This window comes from Idiotropiscis lumnitzeri, chromosome 15, assembly GCF_059441095.1.
Source record: "Idiotropiscis lumnitzeri isolate Australia: NSW breed Sydney's pygmy pipehorse chromosome 15, RoL_Ilum_1.0, whole genome shotgun sequence".
Taxonomy (NCBI): Eukaryota; Metazoa; Chordata; class Actinopteri; order Syngnathiformes; family Syngnathidae; genus Idiotropiscis; species Idiotropiscis lumnitzeri.
The window spans coordinates 6153396-6174230 of NC_142405.1; the positions used below are offsets into that span (position 1 = coordinate 6153396).

At 45.5% G+C, this 20835-nt stretch overlaps 1 protein-coding gene across 1 annotated transcript; it reads left to right on the top strand.

Moving 5' to 3' along the window:
* The first annotated feature begins 702 nt into the window (after positions 1-702).
* On the top strand, positions 703-19424 carry gpr139 (G protein-coupled receptor 139). The gene is made up of 4 exons (XM_088316158.1): positions 703-833; positions 2846-2978; positions 4304-4471; positions 15317-19424. Exons 2-4 carry the CDS (start codon positions 2855-2857, stop codon positions 16294-16296), a joined length of 1272 nt encoding a protein of 423 aa, XP_088172284.1. The 5' UTR covers positions 703-833; positions 2846-2854; the 3' UTR covers positions 16297-19424.
* Positions 19425-20835: the final 1411 nt, after the last annotated feature.

The window sequence follows — 20835 nt, forward strand, 5'->3', positions numbered from 1 at the left end:
AAAAAAGGGAAACAATATGCTCTATGGGCCCTCAACGAGGCATCCTGATTCATATTGCATTTGTGGCAAATTGATTTAAGATGCAAAATCCACCCGTTTTAGTCCATCTCAGGGATGGTTGCCACTTGCTGTTGAATGCAAATGACATCACAATTGCTCAAGGGCTCAGGTAACGACCAATCACAGCTCACTTGTATTCTAAGTTTGGTCATGTGATGTTTACAAACTGACCAATGATTGGTCGTTACCTGATCCCTTACCAACTGTTATGTCATTTGACAGATACAATAAATTCATGAAACACTGCAACGCAGGACGATGAATAAAAAATGAAATACAGAAATAAATAGATGTTTTTTTTTACATATAATCATTGGTAATTTTTTTAATGGCACAGATATTCAATAAATGCAACATTTTATTAATGCCACTTTTAAATATTTAACGGTGCATTTATTTATTTATCTGATTTATTAAACTCCTTGTTTAACGAATGGATAAAACAATTAATTAATATCATGATCATGATGTATGGCAATTTGCCATCAAAAAATTACGACCACTTGACAAAGTGTGTTGTGGCGAATGGCGACTGAACAGAACATTTGTGTTGCAACGGCATCGGTGTTTTCGGCCTCAGATGGGAGTCCAATCATTGCGGTCTAATAACGGCACGCTTTGGGCAGCTCCCAATACTGGGCATGGGGCCGAACTCGGCGGCCCAGAATTACTCAGGAGGACTCAGGGAAAGCATGTTGTTTCTCGCCGGAGGTGCAAATGAACGCGACTCTCCTGATTTCCCCCGAGCGAGCGAAGAGTGTTGAGATACGCTGGTGAGTTTGCAATGACTGCGAAAATAGAAGCAGTAAGCAGCATTTACGGTTTTCTTCCTTCTCATCTGTCCTTATGTCCCAGTTCTGTTGTCGACATCTTATCCTGTCTGTCCTTCCGACTCGTCTTTAATTAGTTTTATATTGTGGTGAAAATTCCTCTTTCATTCGCTTTTTTTTCGGGTCACGTGACCTCAACCCACTAGTGCGGTGCGTCAATATTTAATGAATGTTTGACAACCTTGATGAACATTGCAATATGCGCATGCACGGACATGTTTTGAATTATGCTCCCATCACTTCTCTATCTGTTTTTCGTCACTTAATCATTATTTTCTTCGCTTGAATTTCTTCACATGTCCACTGATAAGAAGTCAACACACCTCTTGATTTAAGGAGTGAGCGTTGTGTAATGACTTGCATTCGCCTGCAAACGTTAGCCGCTACTAGCTAGCTAGCTACCTAGCTTACGATTAGCTTTACGTTCTACAGGTAGATCCAACCAACCACGTGACAGAAAAATAATTCTTTAAAATTAATCTGAACACGTTCATCACTTGCGCATAATTAAAATGTGCTAAACTCACACACATTGTTTGCATTTACAATGGCCGTCAATTTCTTTCGCAAATGACTGAGCGGCCTGCCGTATAGCCGTTGAGCAATCAATGCACCAGCTGGCCCGCTCTGCTCCACATGCTGCACTGTGGTTTGCAAACAGCGCTCGCATGCGCAGTGAGCAAGAACGCGGCCGCGTCGGCGCACGAGCACACGCAATGCAATCACGCCTCCACCCAAGTGCCGCAAAATTGTGTGTAATTGAGTTGTTTTGTGACAAGGAGCTGCCAGAATGTTGCATCAAGTAGTGAGTGGAGTGCAGGCGAGGGCGGCGCTGTGGGGGGTCTTTCACCGCTCTCCTGCTCTGTCCCACTTTTGTACACCCCCCCCTCCTTTTTTTTTTAAAAATCCATATCAGTTAACGTCAGGTGGACATATTTTATTGAAGGCGTAATTGCGGTGGCCCAGTCCCTGAAGCTAATTAATGTGCTCACGTGTGCGAGCGCACGTGATGCACGCTCCTTCCTTGACACACTTGCACCCTCTCACCTTTTTCATAGACTGCCACTGGTTCTCAGAAATCGTCTGAGATAAGATGCTATTTATTTATTCATTTATTTCATAGCGCCTCTCTGCATGACAGAGAGGCTTTAAAAGGTCTTGAAAGGGTTTGTTTCAAGAAAATATTCCGATACAATTACCTGTTAGGAAATGTAGTCAGGAGTGTAGTAGTGCTGTCTTTTTTTTTTTTTTTTTTTTTTTATTATATTGTGTTGGTTGACAATATAGGGACCAAACCTATCAAAACAAAAAGACTCTCATCTTCCACCAGAAATCAATTATTCAATAATCAATAGTATAAGAACAGGTGTGGGCAAACTACGGCCCAAGGGCCACATTGCGGCCCATTAGACGTTTTAATCCGGCCCGCCAAACTTGAAAAAAATGAATTGAATAAACCTTGTTAATGTTTTATTTTCTAAATACTGTGGTGTGTCAAAGACATATATTTTGTTGTAATGCTTTTGTTAATTTTCCATTTAAAATTAAATGTATTTTTTTTCTCCGATGAGGTGAGGTTACCAAAACACTCCATCCATCTGCTGTGTCAAATTTTAGAACCCATTGTGGCCCGCCAATTAAAAAGTTTGCCCACCCCTGGTATAGAACATGGGTTGGTTTCTCACAAAACATCAAATTCTGACCTCAAAGATGGAGGAAGCAAGATTTTTGCGAAATAAACTTTAAGCTGAACAGCGACTTTAACTTGAATATATTTTTAATCAAAAGCAAGCCGGATAAAATGATTTTGATGGCAAAGTAAGCTCTCCTCACGGTACAACTTTACATTCTCCCTCACTGTGTATTTGTTCCCTTTTCTGCAAAGGCATTTTTTTTTCTTACGACCAATTTTGACATCATCCCCAGCCTCAGTATCTTTCTGCTCTGACCCGCAGCGAGACTGCATGGGCACTCATTGTGCTGAAGAGGCACGCGTTCTGCAAGCTCTGGAGATGGACTGCGCCCGGGCCGAAAGCACTCCGAGGGCTGAGAGGCTTCTCCAAATCACGGATGAAAACCTCAAGCAAGGTCAGGAGCGTACACTTTAGTAGCAAGCAAAGCGTTTTTTCCTTCTGACATTTTCTTTAGAATCGTTTTATCCCGCCGCAGTAAAGATAGTGCGACTATTTCTCTGAACTTTTTTGCAGTGCCTTAAACGGAGACGCTTGATTTCAAATTCACGCAAGACCTTTTCTGCTACAATCTAAATGTCCCCAAATCATATTCCTTTTTTTCAAACGGTCTATACTTTTCATAACATTTTTCTTTGGCACACCGCTTCCAGCATCGTGTACGCGCGTGATGTATGTTTTAATTTTTATTCATTTTTTGGTCCAATCAGATTTCAGACACTGTTGCCATGTCAATCTAATCTGCCCTCGCTTCACAATCAGTCAGTGGCAGTTCCTTCCTTAACCAATCCGATCGAAAATTGGCCCTCGATGACATCAGCATTTTTTCATCCTCTGATTGGTTGGTTGAAGCGAACCAAATTTGATGACAAAAAACATTTGTCGCAATTAGCACACATTTAATAATGCTCTTATTTGTTGGTGAATATGCATTTTTATTTAAATTCGTTGAGGTTTTTTTTCTTTTATTTATTTTCTTTTTGTTTTTGATATTGATTTGCAACTTGGCATTGGTGGTTCGAAATGTTGGACAGAGTCACGTAAGCCCCCCCCCACCCACCCAAAGCCCAAATACAACATTGCCAAATAGTGGCGCCAATCAAAATGGCCGACTTCCTCTTCCATTTTGCCCATGATCTTCCCTTCCTGGCAAACAATTGTACAGTTCTGCCGTGGCTCCTTTTCAACGCAACACATTCCGGCGATCATGCTCGGGTCAAGTCAAGCGCGCCTAAGTTGACTCGCTAACGACTGGACTCGCAATTTCTTCATTTCGAGTTTTGCATCTCATCGCCGACTTCACTTCCAGTGGATGCAAATTCTCCCGCTCGCCACCTGGACGCTCACTCGTCTGCCACCCCATTCCCTCCTTGCCCCTCTCCCTCACGCCTCCCTCTCTCTCTCTCTCTCTCTCTCTCCCCCTCGCTCTCCCATCGATACTCTCCTCTCTCGCACCTTCTCCCTCACACACTCACGCAGCATCCTCCCCTCTCACTCGTCTCTCCTCCTTCCTCTTCCCTCATCCGCCGGCACATCTCACCTTTCGCATCCCTCCACGTCCCCTCCCGCCACCGTCTTGCTTCACCCCGTCTCCTTCCCCCCCCTCACCTTCCGACACTCTCTCACACACACACACACACACACACATTTTGAGACTGAGAGCGGAGCGACAGTCACCTAACAGTTTGCTGGCGCCGTCCGGCTTCTTGACACCGAGCGCAGCTGAGGAAGAGGACGCGGCCATGGAGCACAGCCACATCTTCCCCGTTTCCAGCGGCAACGACAGCAGCCGGAGCTTGGGGCAGCATCCGTCGGAGGGGGCCCCGGGGTGTCCCCTTGGACCGCTGCCTGTCATCTACTACAGCGTCTTGCTGTGTCTCGGCCTGCCGGGTGAGAAACGTGCGCACTTGTCTTGTGTGCACCTTTCACGTGGCTTCCCAAAGTTGATTTGTTGTGTGCTTGTGTGTGCGCGCGCATGAGTGTGTGTGTGTGTGTGTTTGTCAGACTGACCTTGTGGCGATCACATGCGCATACGTCTGTATACTTTGTCGCTGGCCGCTTTGATTGCAAACATTTGCATAAAAGATAGATTTCAATAAATGCGACCATGAAATGAAGAAATACCGCCCTCCGACATCTCGAACAGCAGAAAATGTTTCACAATGTGTGTCATAGCTCCGCTTTGACCTCTGCGACAAGTGAGCGTTCGCACCTGATTAATTAATGACAGCGGCTGGATGTGTCCGTTATCAGATTGATTTCGTGCCGCTCTGTCATGTGCAAACGCGTAGCAAAGTGTTGCGTTGCTGCGCGTTCACCCGAGTGACACACACACACACACACACAAGCGTGGAGGTCAGACGAAAGAGGACGCCGGTGCAGTCGCATCGTCATAAAAACCACAAAGCATTTAATTGTTACCAGCTCGTCGGACGAGATTACGTTTATTGCACGGTTGGCGTTATGTAAGAGCTGCGTTAACGCATCCGCCGCTCCGTTTTGAGGTTGGTGGCTTCAATGTGGCTTTCGTGCTGCCCCATTTCCATCATTTCCTGTGGGAATTATTATTATTTTTTAAATCCACACTATCGGGAGGCGAGAAATGAAAATGTGACGGTTGTCGGTGATTGACTGGCGACCAGTCCAGGGCGTATCTCGCCTCTCACCGAACGTCATCTGCGTTAGGCTTCGGCTCTCGGTTGACTCGAAACCAGAAAAATGGTTCAAAAAATGGCCGCTACAGCGGTACGTTGATTGAAGAGTGCTCGGATATCCAAATTTTGCAATTGAATTTCTGCATGGTCATTTTTTTTTTTTTTTCGTTTTGACTTGTGAGGATGGCGCTACTCGTATGAGACAGAAAAAAAAGGAAGTACCAATGTCCGGTCCTTGCACGTGCGCAAGGCGAGCCAGAGTCACTGAAACACTTTGACCGTCAAACACCAAAGAAGCTGTCACGTTGAACTATATCTGCGCTGATTGTAGCCACGCCCCTCAAAGGCACACATCCAACACACCTCGACTAGAGCACTTTGCGTTACACTTTCTAAAACCAGTTAAATAAATAAATAAAAAAATATGATGATTTTAGTAGACTTTACACAATCAAGATTTTTGGGGTCAATCACAAAATTAACAAAAAAATCCAAAATATCGCTGGAAGGGATTAGCGGCATTTCAGTTGGTTTCAATTTATTACTTATGCAAGAACTAAATCACAAGCTTGGTAATGGAACAAATTAAATTCCTAAATCAAAGTATCACTGTATGTACGTCCTCCCTGTAAATCACAATGTCCGCCAAAGCCGAGCAGGATTTTCTTTTGTACAAGAGTCAAATCCCTCCTCTCACATCTTCCCGAATCATCCCCCTCAAGATGCCGCAGGAACAATCGGCTCTGTCGCCGCCGTTTTATTCCATCCTGCCGCTGCGACGTCCTCGCCTAAACGCGACGGCGGACGGCTGTTTGTTTAATCAGCGTAACCCGGGAGAGTAATGGAATCCCGTAACAGTTGTCTGAATTAATGGCCGACTTGAGTGTGGCGGGCTGATACTTTGCAGCAGCCAGCGCAACTTATTCAATCATTATGACACCGCTCGTCGCTCTCGAGCGCCGGGCCCATGAATGTTTCATGAGCGACGGCGGGCGCGAGTGGCAACGCGCCGCGACCCGCCAACCCACGTGGATTTCACGCTGACGATCGATTGCGGCTGCTCGATTAATTACGACATTGTCACGTCTGCAGTTGCTACCGCGCACGTTGATCGCGCCGCTGTAATGGCGGCCGAGCCTTCGGTTGGGTACTCCAATATTCAAAAATTTCTCAGCTGCAACCCTACATCTAATTCCCTCGTTATATTGTCACATCTTTATTGTGTTTATTGCTTCAGGGTTATCCCCCAAAAATCCTAATTTTCAAAGATGTTTCATTTTTTAGAGCTTTTAATTTTTTTTAAAAACCCACCAAATGTGATTTTACGCAATGTTAGAAAATAAACTGATTGCCGAGGGACGCAATACTGCCACCAACTGGCGTTTGCGCATCATGACAGTTACGTCAAAGTTTGCATTTGTCACATCTGCATTTCACACCTGACCTTTGTAGAGAGGTCACGTCGATCGCGCCGATGTAAGGGCGGCTGAGGGTGATGGGAAATGAGATTACGTGGCATCAAGTAGCGGCAAATGATTACGGTGCGACAAAACCCACACTCACTAACGCACGCACACAAAAGCGGATCAAGGACAGCCAGACTGGAGTTTTGCCATCAGAGCAGAGCAGCGAGATTAATAAGAGACGAAACAGTCAAGTTGCACCTCGACGCCGTAAGGGGAGAGGAGGAGGCGGCAGACGACAGCTGAGCTCAGACAAATTGTCACCTTTAATTAATGGCGCTACCTCGCTTCTTCTTCTTCTTCTTCTTCTTCTTCTTGCTTAAGCTTGCTTGCCACAGCGCGTGGCATCAGCGCAAACAGCGCCACCACCAGGCTGCGTTTGTGATAAAACTTTGCGCATTCATTTTGTGCTTTTACGAAGCGTCATTCAGATGAGATTAGAATGGTGAATTTTTTTTTTAAGTGATGTACAACAACATCGTGTGAACACTCGCTCATCATATTCAAAGTGATACTTGAAAATCACCTGACGTGTTCGCACCAAATGTAACACGAGCGCTTGCCAGCAACACAATTATCACCTTTTGAGGGTTATAATAATATAATAATAACTCCCTTTTATCAGTTTGGATCGTATTGAATCTCAAAGGCATCGCAATTTTTTTTCCCCTCGTGCATTTGCATTCGAGTGTGTCGTCTGGAGGGGTGTGGGTGGACCTAATGAAACGAGCGCAATTCAATGTGTTCATCATCATCGCCTTGTCAGCCTACTTTTTAAAAAAAAAAAATGATTGAACACGGCTATATTTTACGCTTCGTAACACCGTTCGGAAGTCACGCACAATGACGGCCACAGTCAAATGTTTCATTTTGCACCAATTTCACAGAAGCTTAGTGCAGCTTTGAAATTACAACCGGCATTTTCGGAGAATTCCTTTTTACAACCGAGGAGCGTCTCGAGAAATAATGAGCTCTCCAAGTAGCACCGACATTAAAATGCAGAAGCGCAGAAGGCCCAAGTGGTCGTCAAAAGTCGGACGAAGGCTTCATTCCTAAAAAGTAGACTCCGCTCGGACGTTTTTGATCGTCATCAACTGGAATTTGACTAAATAAATGATTTTTTTTTTTTCTTGAAGATGAACCATTAACTGTATTGAACTTAAAGTTAAATACAATTGAATCGTAATTTGCAGTGATTCTTTCATTTTCCTAAGTCAGGAAAATTTTGTTTTCATGTGTGTTGCGCACATGACAAAACTACCGCTTCCACATCGTCCGCCAACATCCGGTGGGGAAAAAGCGACGGCTGAAGTGCGTTTAACACTCTCACTCGCAAGGCCAGGTGTCAGGCATCAGGCCACTTAATCAAGACGTCACCCTCATCGATTTTCACTTTCGGCCATTGATCTGCCAATCTTGGGCCACGTCTCTGTTTGTGGAGGGATGAAGGAGCGGCTGGAAATGAAAATCAGAGCGGGATGTCGAAACTGATGCTCGAGTGACAAAATGAATATTCAGCGGACTCGATGAGTGCGAGCGTGAGTCGCGTCCAGCGCGCAGTCAGGAAACGTGAGGTAGATAAGCCGCGCGGTGCGTTTGGAGCCGGAAATGTGCCGTGCTGTTGATGCTCACTTTGTTTGAACAGCTGACAACAAACGGCAGCAGCAACAGAAAACGAAATTGACTCAGTGAAAGGCACAGCCCGACGTTGTTTTCAATGCATGAGTCGTAAAGATGGTTGAAACAAAGAGTTTCAGGCCCCGGAAGCTCACTACAGTCGCATCAATATTTTACCTGCTCTAACCAAGCGTCGTCCTTGTTTTTGTGTGCTTGTTACATTTTCATTTTCTGTTTGTGCTTCGCTTTTGTATTTTTTATTTGTTTTTGTTTTTTTAACACGCCTCATTCACTTACGGGAATATACTCATTGTTTCACACTCGCCCACTCGCTCATTTTTACAGAACTTGCTCACTCAATCACGCGCCATCATTTATAGCTACGTACATAATTGTTGTGTTTTCTCTCTCTCTCTCTCTCTCTGTGTGTCTATCTCTCTCTCGCACTGTCTCGCTCTCTTTCTCGCCTTCTTTCTCGCTCGCTCTCTCTTTCTCTCCGTCTCTGTCTATCTCTCTCTCTCTCTCTCTCTTTGTCACTCTCTCTCTCTCTCTCTGTCTGTCTATCTCTCTCTGTCTCTCTCTCTGTCTCTGTCTCTTTCTCTTTGTCTCTCTCTCTCTCTCTGTCTGTCTATCTCTCTCTCTCTGTCTCTTTCTCTCTCTCTCTCTCTGTCTCTCTCTCTGTCTCTCTCTCTCTCTCTCTCTGTCTGTCTATCTCTCTCTCTGTCTCTTTCTCTCTCTCTTTGTCACTCTCTCTCTCTCTGTCTGTCTATCTCTCTCTCTTTCTCTCTCTGTCTCTTTCTCTCTCTCTCTGTCTCTCTCTCTCTCTCGCTTTCTCTCTCTCTCTCTCTCTCGCTCTCTCTCTCTCTGGTGCACTCATTCACACACTCATCTATGCCAAATCATTTTCACTCATTTAAATATACCAACTCACTCACTCACTGTAGCTCATACATTCATCTAAATATATTCGCTTACTCGCTCATACATGAATTTAAATACAGTTACTCTCACATAACATACCCATTCATGTTCAATGGCTCACTCGTTCACTGACACAAGCTCATACATGAATTTGAATATACTCACTCACTCATTGATGTCATCGCACTCGCTCGCTGACCGACTTCGATGGCTTCCCGTCTTCTGCGGGCTGTTTTGCTCGCACGGACGCAATGGGCCGCCCAATTTTGCCGTGGTCACCTTAATTAATGAGACGCTGTTAATTTCATGTCATGCATATTTGCTTTGTATTACAAATGATCTTTCCTGATGAGGATCAAATAAATGGAGCATTCCCCTTTCGCCAGTCCGCCCGCTTAATGATGCGCAGCCTTTTGTCTTTCGTCCGGGAGACCTTCTGTACTCAAATGTGCCGAAATAATGAGCGTGTCGGGTTGAATGCCCGTCAGGAGATTTGTCTTGTCTTTCTTGTTCATTAGTAACCTCACAACACACTTAAACTCACCGGGGAAGCTTGTGTTTTCTTTTTTTTTTTTGTTATTATTTTATTTTTTTTGCAGCTGTGATGTGCACCTGCTTTGTGTTTTGGGGCCAATCTGGAAAGAGTGTGGCCCTGTTTCCTGTCCGCGTTGACACTTAAAGGCGGCGAGGAAAAAAGACCTTGTCATCATTACAAAGTGCATGCGACCTTTAAAGCCAGCTTTGATATTCCCTCCTTGTGCGTGTGCGTGTGCGCGTGTGTGTGTGTGTGTTGCCGCATTGTCACTGTCATCCATATGGCTTTGCATCTTTCCGTCTCATCCTCTCTTCCCTCCCCCTCATTTTAACACCCGCTTGCTTTCATCACACTTTCTCTCATGTTGATTTCCTCTTTGCACTCTTATTAGCCTCTGGGTAACTCATCAGAGCTCATTTTCAATTTCTTCCAAATGACATAAAAAAAAAAAAAAATTTAAAAAAATCCTTAATTGGAAATTCTTTAAAGCGTTGGGGGTGTCTACCTCCTGGGTGGCATCACGGCTGTTCACTCTTTGTTTTGTGAGGCCCTCGGGAACTATTAATGACGGCAGTGACCCCCTCGCTCCGCCGCTGCTCGTCGTTAGCGCTCCTGCTACAGTACATCCCCGATTTTTAACCGCCATTTTTTTACTGTAATATCTCTATGTTGCTGAGTTTCATCTAATGCCGGTGGCTCAAGTACATATTCCACCGTAATTTAAACGTTTATCATTTCCGTAACATCTGTGCTAATTCCGTTAGCCGCTCTATGGCGTTTCACATTATATGTTAGCACAAAGCTAACTGCTCTTTATCAGACCAAATAAAACGGTTTGTTTAGCCGACAGGTATCTCAGGGTTTACACTCCCTGCGTTTTGTTTCGACACCGGCGGCGCATCCTCGTCGATTTACTGCTGAGGATGAGTCAGCCGGGTTACGCGGCCCGGCGGGGACTCATGCTGTGCCTTCTCCTTTCCTTTGCTAAACAACGTCAACAGCGCCTCGCCTCGTCATTTCAGGAGAGCAGCGGGAGCGGCATGGGGGCATAAAAAGCACTCGTACATAAATAGACAGAAAGGGGTGACCTGTGCTACCAAACAAATACACACGCGGGCACAAAGCACACAAATAAACACACACACCGCATCCCATTATCTGTCCCACAGGTCATTCTAATGGCCTCTCAGCTGGAGGCAACTCCTCTTATTACCTGCAGGTACAGACGGGGACATTGTGGAGGTGTGTGTGTGTGTGTGTGGATGTGTCAAAAGTGCTCGCACACGCACACACAAAGAAAAAGGTTCGAGCAGCCTCATCTCCCCCCGAGTCGAAAACAACTCTTGTCTTTGTACTTGTGATTTTTTTGAATTTCGAATTAATTCCCATGAAAATCGAATTAATGAGGTCCACGGTTGCCTTCGTCCTGTTTTCAAGTTAATATCTGAATATTTATTATTCACAAAAATCCTTTCAAACGACTTACTCGTTCATTCATGGAGCAAAAACACGCTGATAAAAACTCTTGATTTACATGAAATCACGCTCCCACGCACGCACGCACTTTCTTCCAAAAACTAGCTCACTCACTCGCGAAAGAAAAAACTCAGTCACTCATGCGTAAAATCCATAATTCTCGTTTCCTAATTGCCATTGTATATTTCCACACCGCGGAACGTAGTTCTCCTCGTCTCGCAACTGCCTGAGCAATATCAATAGTATTATGATAAATGAGCTATAAAAAAAATAACAAGTGAACTGTAAAGTTTGTGGCCCCAGTTTAAAAGAGCAGCTGCTCTCTTTTTTTTTTTTTTTTTAATAGTAATTGTAAAATCCAGGCATAAGTCTCCCTCAAGGTGTATAGTTTGTCAGTCTCAATTCTAATATTTATTAATCCTGTAACCTCTTCTTACGTCGGATAAAAATGAGTCCGTTTTTGGTTGTAAACCGTTTTCTTTTCCACATTCTCCGACTTCTATGCATGATTGAATGCCAATAGAGAGAGCAGCCCGTTATTTGACACCTCATAGCAGTAAAATGGCAAGCGCTTTCATCTGCGCCGGGGCCGCCTCCCCCGTGACCACACAGGGGACATCGTCCATCGAAATGAATCGGAAAGCTGGCCTCGGCTAAATGGAAATGTCAAACTCGCCGTGATTCCCTTTTGTCTGTCGCAGGGGAGCCCGAGCAGAATAACGCCCGGAGACGGTCAACAATTCCGCGCCGCTCCGTCTCGGTGCCGCAGTTTGGCGGCCATAGTGAAATAATTGGCAGGCCGATTTGAGAAAGCAAGCACTTAGATGAAAGGTCAGCGCTATTGTGCAGGATTTTTAATGGAGCTCATCTGAAAATGGTCGCGTGGGTTGAGCAAAAAAAATTAAATAAATGGGACGTATCCGATTAGGATCCTTCATTTTGGAGAAAACTAAGCACGCATGAAGACATGAAATGTCGAAGTTGTCGACTGTTGAAGCTAATTCTGGAAACAATGCTAGCATTATCTTTGGTTGCTGCTGCTCCACTTATGTCCTGTAGGCGTCTTTTCAAACTTTTGTCGATTGTCAAAATCACGCACGCGTGGAACTAGCAATGGCGAGTAAAAATTTTCAACAATTTTTATTGGCTAAATGCGACAAAGGTAGCATTTTTCTCATAATGCCACTTTGGAACGGGCGCATTGGCGAGTTAAAAAAAAAAAAAAAAAAGTATTTGCCAATTCGAGCGTATTTGCCCGTGAAAATACTTAACTCCATATTGACAGCTTCCTGCTTCCGTACAAATCAAATCAAGATGACATTTGGGCCTCTGTCTCGTCCGGTTTGAAGGCTTATCGTTCATGCACAAAGCCAAACGATTTGAGTTGAAAGGGAATTTCAGTGAACCACACGAAAAAACAAAAAAAACAAATGACTTATTGATGAAGACATAGACGATAGCACAAATTCAATGACCGTTGCAACTGAGAGCCATTTAACAAGTGCGCTGCGTCATCATGGTGCGTGTGTGTGCGTGTGCAGGGGGGTTACCTATGGTCACATTCTTTTGACTTCATGGTTGCTGCTGGTTTGTTAATGAATTGGCGCCTGGCTCGTGATCGGCATTCTTGTTCTGTGTGTGTGTGTGTGTGTGTGTGTGCACGTGTGCGCACGTGTGTGCACGTGTGTCCTTTGCAGCATATCCTCCAGTCTGGCAAGGACATTGTAACTGGAGCTGCATTGGTAATTTGTAATTAGCTGATAGCGGCTGTGAAGTGCGATGTCGTAGACTTGAAGATGGCCGCTTTTAATCCCATCTGGGTTCTATTACCAAACAGTGGGCGGGAGCGCCGGGACACACACACACACACACACACATACGCGCGCACGCCACACATTTTCAGCTAAGTGCATTTGATGCCGGTATGCAAATCAATGTCAAAATGCATCTTCATCTGCAAAAAAAAAAAAAAAAAAGATTGGCGTCATGCTGCATCAGCTCTTTGATGAGTCAAGTTTTTGTCAATTGTGAATATGAATTATGTATTTTTTTTTTTTTATATACGATGCCTTTGAAATGAGACACGCACGCGCCTTGTTTTATTAACCTCAGCATTTATCGTGCGAGTCGATTTAGCAAGATGAGCCTGCTCTCATGAGAATTTAGTAGCATTTCATCGGCACTGCAATTAGAAGAAAACAGATGGTTGACATTTTGGATGCGTTTTTTAAAGTCTCTAAAATATGTCTTCGATATTTGACACCCTGCCAAATCGGAGTGATTAAACCGAAGACGCATGTTTGAAGTGCTGACTGCGTGTCGCCATTGCGCTCAAGCCTGCGAAAGGCACTCAAGTTGTTGTATTAAATTGTGAGGGAGGGGCCAAAAGTGCAAAATTTGGGGCCTTGTTTTAGCCACGCCCCCCCAAAAGAAATCTGGAAATTTTGAATAATGTAAAACAGTTGGTCCAAAACATATGAATTCATGCAAGATCTTCAATTACGCGTCCTGATTATTAGTGCAATCCCCCAAAAAAAAAAAAAAAAAATCACATGCTATATTCCGTCATGCAGCTCAAAATTCATATGGTGTCTCGAGATGAAACCTTCCTGGATATTAGCGAGGCGCTTCCTTTCCATCATCCACGGTTGTAAAGAAAATTCATTGAGCCCGGGCAGAATGCCACCGAGCCTAATGTTGTCGTAACGCCGCGCAGCGCGCTTTTACGAGATTCCCCATAAATATTCGCATCCTTCGGGGAAGGCGGTATCCTCGTTTGCCGCAGCCTGTGAAGGAATCCAGACTGGCTGCTCCGGCAAACTCTGACTTTGGGCAATTTGACATTGTCAAGATGATGTGAGCACAAAAAAAAAAAAAAGAGGGAGAGGCCAGGCCACATGTCAGGCCTTCCAAAACAAACAAGGTAATTATTTGTTGCGCAGGCGAATGCTGCTGCTCCTCCTGTCTGCTGCACATAAAGTTATTGCGGTGATAAATCTTCCAAGGGATTTCTCGCCCCCCCCCCAAAAAAAAAAATAAATAAATAAATAAAGGCGGAGGGAAGACTGCAAAGAGCGCCTAGTCGTCCTTGCGCTTTGATGTCACGGCTCCGTTTGCCGGAGGCCGCGTGTTTGCCAGCGCCGAATGAACTCGGTTGCCTCGGGGAAGATGTCATGCTGCACCTTCACGTCCTCTTTCTGTTTTTTTTTTTCTTTCTCTGCTTTTTTGTCTTTGTTGAGGCATTTTGCCAAAGGCACGGACGGACAGGTGCTCCTGCCAAGACTTTGCAGGTGTCGTCTCGCACTCGTTGGCTTTAATATCGTCTCCAGATGTCGGCGATTTTTTTTCGTCTGTGGGTCTTAAATGTTTCTTCTGCGATAAGTGGGCATTTTTGTACCTGCAGTTCCAAATTAGTTTCTGAATGAGGTGTGCTTTTTAACTCATTCAATACCATTGACGGCTAAATACGTCTTTTTTTTTTTTACTCAGTTGGTAGTGAATGAGTTAACATAAAGCATAACAATAATGAAAATATTAAGACAAATGTAAAGCCACGCCTACTTGCAGGCTGCCTATCACGGGATGGTGCGACGTTGCATTTCCTCAACCTGGCGGTGCGATGCTGAGGGGGGCGTGTGTGACCCTGGGGAAAATGCGTTTTTTTTCCCGCTGTACTACAATAAAGTGTAATTGCACATCCACTCCAGTAGATGGCAGTGGCGCTTTCGCTGCCAATTGCGCGCATCGAATATTAACTCTACGGATATTATTTATCGACGTGAGTTGCTTTCTTCTTGCTGAGGGGGTGTAACATGAAATAATTGAGAAGCACTGGTGTAAAGTACGTGTGCGGCATTTTGTCTTGACTTTCTTCGTCTTGCTTATGTCTACTTGCTAGCGTAGCATGTTATCTCTTTAAACGGAGCTGCCGACTAAATTCTAAATTCTCTCTTTCCTTCCTTCCCCTCACTTGCGTTTTCCAAACACCACTTCATCCTCATTCCCTTTTTCATTGACTAACCTGTCCTCATCCTCATGACAACCCACCCTCGCCTTCCCCCGACTCCAGCCAACATTCTGACGGTGGTCATCCTGTCCCAGCTGGTGCTGCGTCGTCAGAAGTCGTCCTACAATTATCTCTTGGCGCTGGCCGCCGCCGACATCATGGTCCTGCTGCTCATTGTTTTTGTTGACTTCATCTTGGAGGACTTCATCCTGGCCGCGCCGCTGCCGCCGTCCATCAACAGCGGCGTGCAGGTGATGGAGTTCTGTTCCATCCACACGTCCATCTGGATCACCGTGCCGCTCACCGTCGACCGCTACATCGCCGTTTGCCACCCGCTGCGCTACCACACCGTCTCCTACCCGGCGCGCACGCGGAGGGTGATATTCGCCGTCTACGTTGGGTGTCTGCTCTCGGCGGCGCCATACTACTGGTGGCCGGAGCTGTGGCACAGCTTGCCCGCTACGGCGAACGGGGGCGGCGGCGAGAGTAGCAGTCGAACCGCGGCCCAACACGTCCTGGTGTGGGCTCACTGCGCCACCATCTACCTCCTCCCCTGCGCCGTCTTCTTCACCCTCAACGCCGTGATCGTGCGCAAGCTGCGCCGCCGCCGCAGCTGCTTCCGCATGCGCGGCTACTCCACCGGCAAGACCACCGCCATCCTCCTGGCCATCACCTCCATTTTCGCCGTGCTGTGGGCGCCTCGCACCCTCATGATCCTCTACCACTTCTACTCGTCGCCGCCGTCCTCGCCGGGCGCCGGACGCCTGCTGCACATGCTGACGGACCTGGCCAACATGCTGGCGTTGCTCAACACCGGCGTCAACTTCTTCCTCTACTGCTTCATCAGCAAGCGTTTCCGGGCCATGGCTGCCAACGTGCTGCACGCGCTGGTCCACTGCCGGAAGCAGGCGCAGCCGTTTTACGCCAGCCACAATTTCTCCATCACGAGCAGTCCTTGGATCTCGCCGGCCAACTCCCACTGCATCAAGATGTTGGTGTACCAATACGACAAAAACGGGAAGCCGATTTGTATTTCCTCTTGAGGGTGAAGGCTCCGTCGTCCGCGGGGGGTGGAAGGGAGGGGGAACATCGGGCCCGTTTGTCTCCTCGGCGATCATCCTTGCCTGCGCGGCACTCTTTGGGGAAAAGGTCAGCCTGCACGGCAGGAACGACGGTGGCACGTAAGCTCGCTTTGAGCCCAGACAAAGCGTTACAACAGAAAAGCATGATACGGTGGCAAAATGTTTTGAATAACGATAAGGGGACCAGCAAAAAATACAATCGTCAGACTCTTGAGCTCGTCTTTGACCCGAACCCCGGACCGATGGCCCCCTTATATACGGTTTATGGGTTGCCATCTGTACCAGCGGGTTCTCAGACCGATGGGAGGCATCAGAGGCTTTGATGTCACAAGTTCACCAGTCGGTGCTGAACATCTGCTACTTTGTGTGCCAGAATGTTCCAGTAAGTCCGATCAGGGGCTACTCAGGCACTGCCCTCCGCACAGCCCCCCCCCCGGATGGCGAGTTCATCCTACAACAACTCGTTTTAATATGCAGAAGAGTCTCTTAGAACCATTTTTTTCCCTTTTGTCTGGTGCTCGCTCTGCCAGTTCCAAGCTCGTTGTGACAACTCTGTATATCGTCGGTCCAATATGTATTCCCGCTAGACTGTTACTGTAGCTTCAAAATGATGTTCAACGGTATGGCTATGAGCTAGTTATCGTCGTTTCCAGTATTAGAAAGAGGAAATTTCTGCCATTAGTGGATAGTCCTCTGTCGCCTAATAATGGCCCTGGATGATTTACCGTCAGCCATTACCGGGGGGAATTTAATGAATGTAAAAGAAAGTCTCCTTAACCCTTTATTGGGACAAGACAAAAGGTCTTGTTTCCACCAAATCAAACCGTTTTTTTACGCATTTTGAACAAATATCGTCATCCTGTACTGTGAGGAGGCAACCAGTGGCGAGAAAATATGCGGCACCGATCTGCGTTTTGGGCTTCAAATCTCAACTCCGGCCTGTGTGAGGTTTGCATTTTCTCCCCGAGTTAGCGTTAAGTTTCCTTGAGGGCACTCTGGCTCCTTCACGCATTCCAACGATATGCATGTTAGCTTTTTTGATGACTCTAAATTGTTAATAGAGAAGCAATCTGCGACCTCTCACCCGAAGTCAGCTGGGATAGGCTCCAACTCACTCGTCAACCTAACGAGGACGAGCGCGATCGAAGGATGGATGGATGGATGGATGGCACTGAGTGGTGGTGTAGTAACAATTTCGGCTAGCGCTCAGCACAACACGCGATACAGAACAGCAGAGAACAGGATGTCCTTGGTTGAAGGTTTTTGGTGTTTTCAGTGAACTCATTTGCCGTGTGGCTTACGAATGTGTTATTACACAGCAGAAGGAGGCATGCTCACTCGTCATCATAATTTGACTTGACATCAAGTCTGTTTCCTGTAATTCTGACTTGTGTGAACGTAAGTTGGCGGCCGACTCCAGCACATTCCAACGTAAACATTTTGGTCACGTCGCAAACCGAGGAGCGACTGGACACAAAAGACTGAATTGATCTCACAAAAACACGTCCCCCCATCCGTCAAACGTGTTTCCTCCCATCCTTCCGTTCCCTTTCCTCCAGCCACGATCAAGCGGTGACTTTGGTCTCTGCTCGGTCGTCCCACCGACCGATAGAAGTTCCGACCTATCGCGGCACATCCGTCTCAAGCGTCATAAAAGTGAGCGTGTTGAGATTGCAAATGGCTCCCGCAGACACCTTCAAGCCTTGTGTTCATCCATCCATCAGTCGGCAAATTTGTGAATACCCGTCGGGAGGGATTAGACACAACCGTCCGACGGACAAAGAGCGCCGATGCCGACGATTGCTCGATGCGGGCCGGTTGAGTTGCGGCCTTCACTTTCAAACGTCCGACATACTTTCACGTTTATTCCAGCTTTGGCAATTCGTTACGCAAAATAAATAAATCAATAAATTAATTAAAAAATTTCTGCAACTGAAAAGTATTTTTTTAACTTATATTCGTGATTGCATGTTACCATGGTGATGATGCCGTTTATATTATGGTGTGTGACACCACTTATTAGTCAGCATCATGGCGTGTGTTTTATAGATATGATAAAAATGGGATATGAAAAATAGGCTGACGGCTTTCAAAATGGTCATGGAGGTTATTTTGATCTAGGGAAGGTGCGCACGTCTCCGTCCTGGCTGCGGCGTCCAATCTGAAGAATGGAATGTACTTAGTCTGTCAAAGACTCTTTGAGTCACTAATAACAAAATGTCTGCGGAACAATGTTTTTCCAGTTCTGGCTAAAGAGCAACAGTTGGGCTCATGTGGTTCCGCCGTCTCTTTCCATCAAAGATAACCGCTCCCCTGTTTCTCCTCAACTGCGCGTCGGGATAGATGAGGAGCTCGGCCGGTCCAATCGCCGTGTTTTTGTTCCACTCAAATTGATTTTTTTCCTCCAAATTACGAAGCGAAATGAGGGACTTTGGCTTGCCACCTGCTCCTCTGCTTCCTCCTGTTGTTCCACACGCGCTCTTTGCTTCCACTTCATGTCCGACCCACCTGCGCAGACTTCAGTTTCAACTGGCCTCTTTCGCTGCTGATTGACGGCCTGCACGCGACAAAATAGAAAGCAGACATATTTTTGTACAGTGTTGTTTCGTTTTCTGATCGATTGGAAGTTTTCTATTATTTAGTGTGACGAAATGTAGCATTTTCAGCTCAGCATGTGCAGTTTCTGCTCAGAACGCAAGCAAACGTTTTAATTCCTGCACGTGACGCATGCATTATTGGTCCCGTGCAATGTCGCCACAGCTGGGCACTTGACCCTTTTTTGACAGTCAGTCCCCTGCCCTGCGGCTGCGATCTCTGTATCGTTCCGGCCTGGACCCTCCAGCCTAATTCATAAAAATTATCCCCCCCCCCCCGACCCAGCTGATAGTCTTTCACATTGGAAAAGTTGACTTGAGGCTCGTGCCGGTGGATTCCGAGTCCGAAATAAATGTCATTCAGCGGGCGCCGCTCGGTCTAAGTCGTGCAAATTAGCACATTTCGTTTGGCGCCAAAGAGTATTTGCGCTTCAGTGTTGCCTCACGATTCGGAGGTTGATCATTAAAAATCAACATCCTCACATACAAAAAAAAAAAAATTTGTAACAACACTTGCCGTCATTTGTGCTGTTTGGGGGCCATGTTAATGTGACATTTGTCTCCCGCTTCTCTCGGCCAACGGGGAACGAAGCGGGCGTGCTGGGAAACCACAACAAAAAAAAAAAGCAAACGACGAGGCGGGTGAATAATGGCGGGGGTGTCACCTGCGGGTGTGTCTGAATCCAAAAGCAGGTGGGAGGGTGTGTGCAAGGAGGAGGCCATGCCAAAAAATCCCAAGGGTGGAACGACCTATTGTATTATTATAAACTGAACCCTTCAACCAGATCCGAAAAACACACAGAAGAGTTCAAACACAAACGCAGACATCTCCACTGCTTGCGAATTGAGTAAGATGAGGGAGTTTATTTATTTATGGTCTCAGGTTTTCTACTCGAGAGACTGATGTTTTTATTTTTTTTATTTATTTATTTTTTTTTTACATGCGTCATCTTTTCAGAAGTTCACAACACTTTTTTTTTTTTGCAAGTTTTTTTTTTGCTCAAACACAAATGTTCAGACATGTTTGTGATTTTATGATTTTTTATTTTTATGGGACAAATTTTACATTTGCGAAAGTGGGCGTGTCCCATGTCAGCTTTTGCGCTTGAACTCTTCACATCGCGACGCAATCATTTCTCCTGCTGTCTCCTCCTGTGACACCGTTTGTTGTGTGCGGGGCCGTGAGTCCGAAAGAAGCTTTAACAAGTGCCATAGGAATGTATCCAATCAAACGTGTATTTCTATCAAACGACTTATATGACAGCTAGAATGACGTACAGCACAGTATTGTAAAACCATGTGTTGGTGAACGTACAACTGATGCTTTTTTTCCAACTTGTGATTTTCTACTCTGACCTTTTTGAGAAGTCTTTTACCTCCTTCCATGGCTGTGTTGAGTTAAAAAGAAACAAATTGTTTTTAGATTGTACAGGAGTGACTATAGGCTTGCATAATCAACTGTTTCTTGCTAATGAATGTATTATCGACTTCAAGGTTATGTATTCTTGTGGCGTGGGAAAGTTTGCAGAAGAGCCAATATTTTTATTGAAGAAATAAAGAGCATTGTCTCGGAGGACTGTGACGAATGGTGTGCTTTACTGCGTCTAATATTGACTCCTACGCTCAAAGCAAACTAACCTTTAGAAAATATGGTTCTTATTGAACAGTTTATTAAATGTACCAATGCAATTTAAGGCAAGCATTCAGGGTATTTTGGAACATTGTCTGAGGACAGTTTAGAGTTTAATTTTACGCGAATAAAAGCTAGCATTACGAACATTTGACAATTTTGAATGAGCTAAAAAAAATAATTGGAAGGAAATTGGATGTTGAGTCATCATATGAAAGCCTCTTAATAGTTAAGCACATAACACAACATGCAGGAACACAAATTTTGTTCCTGTTG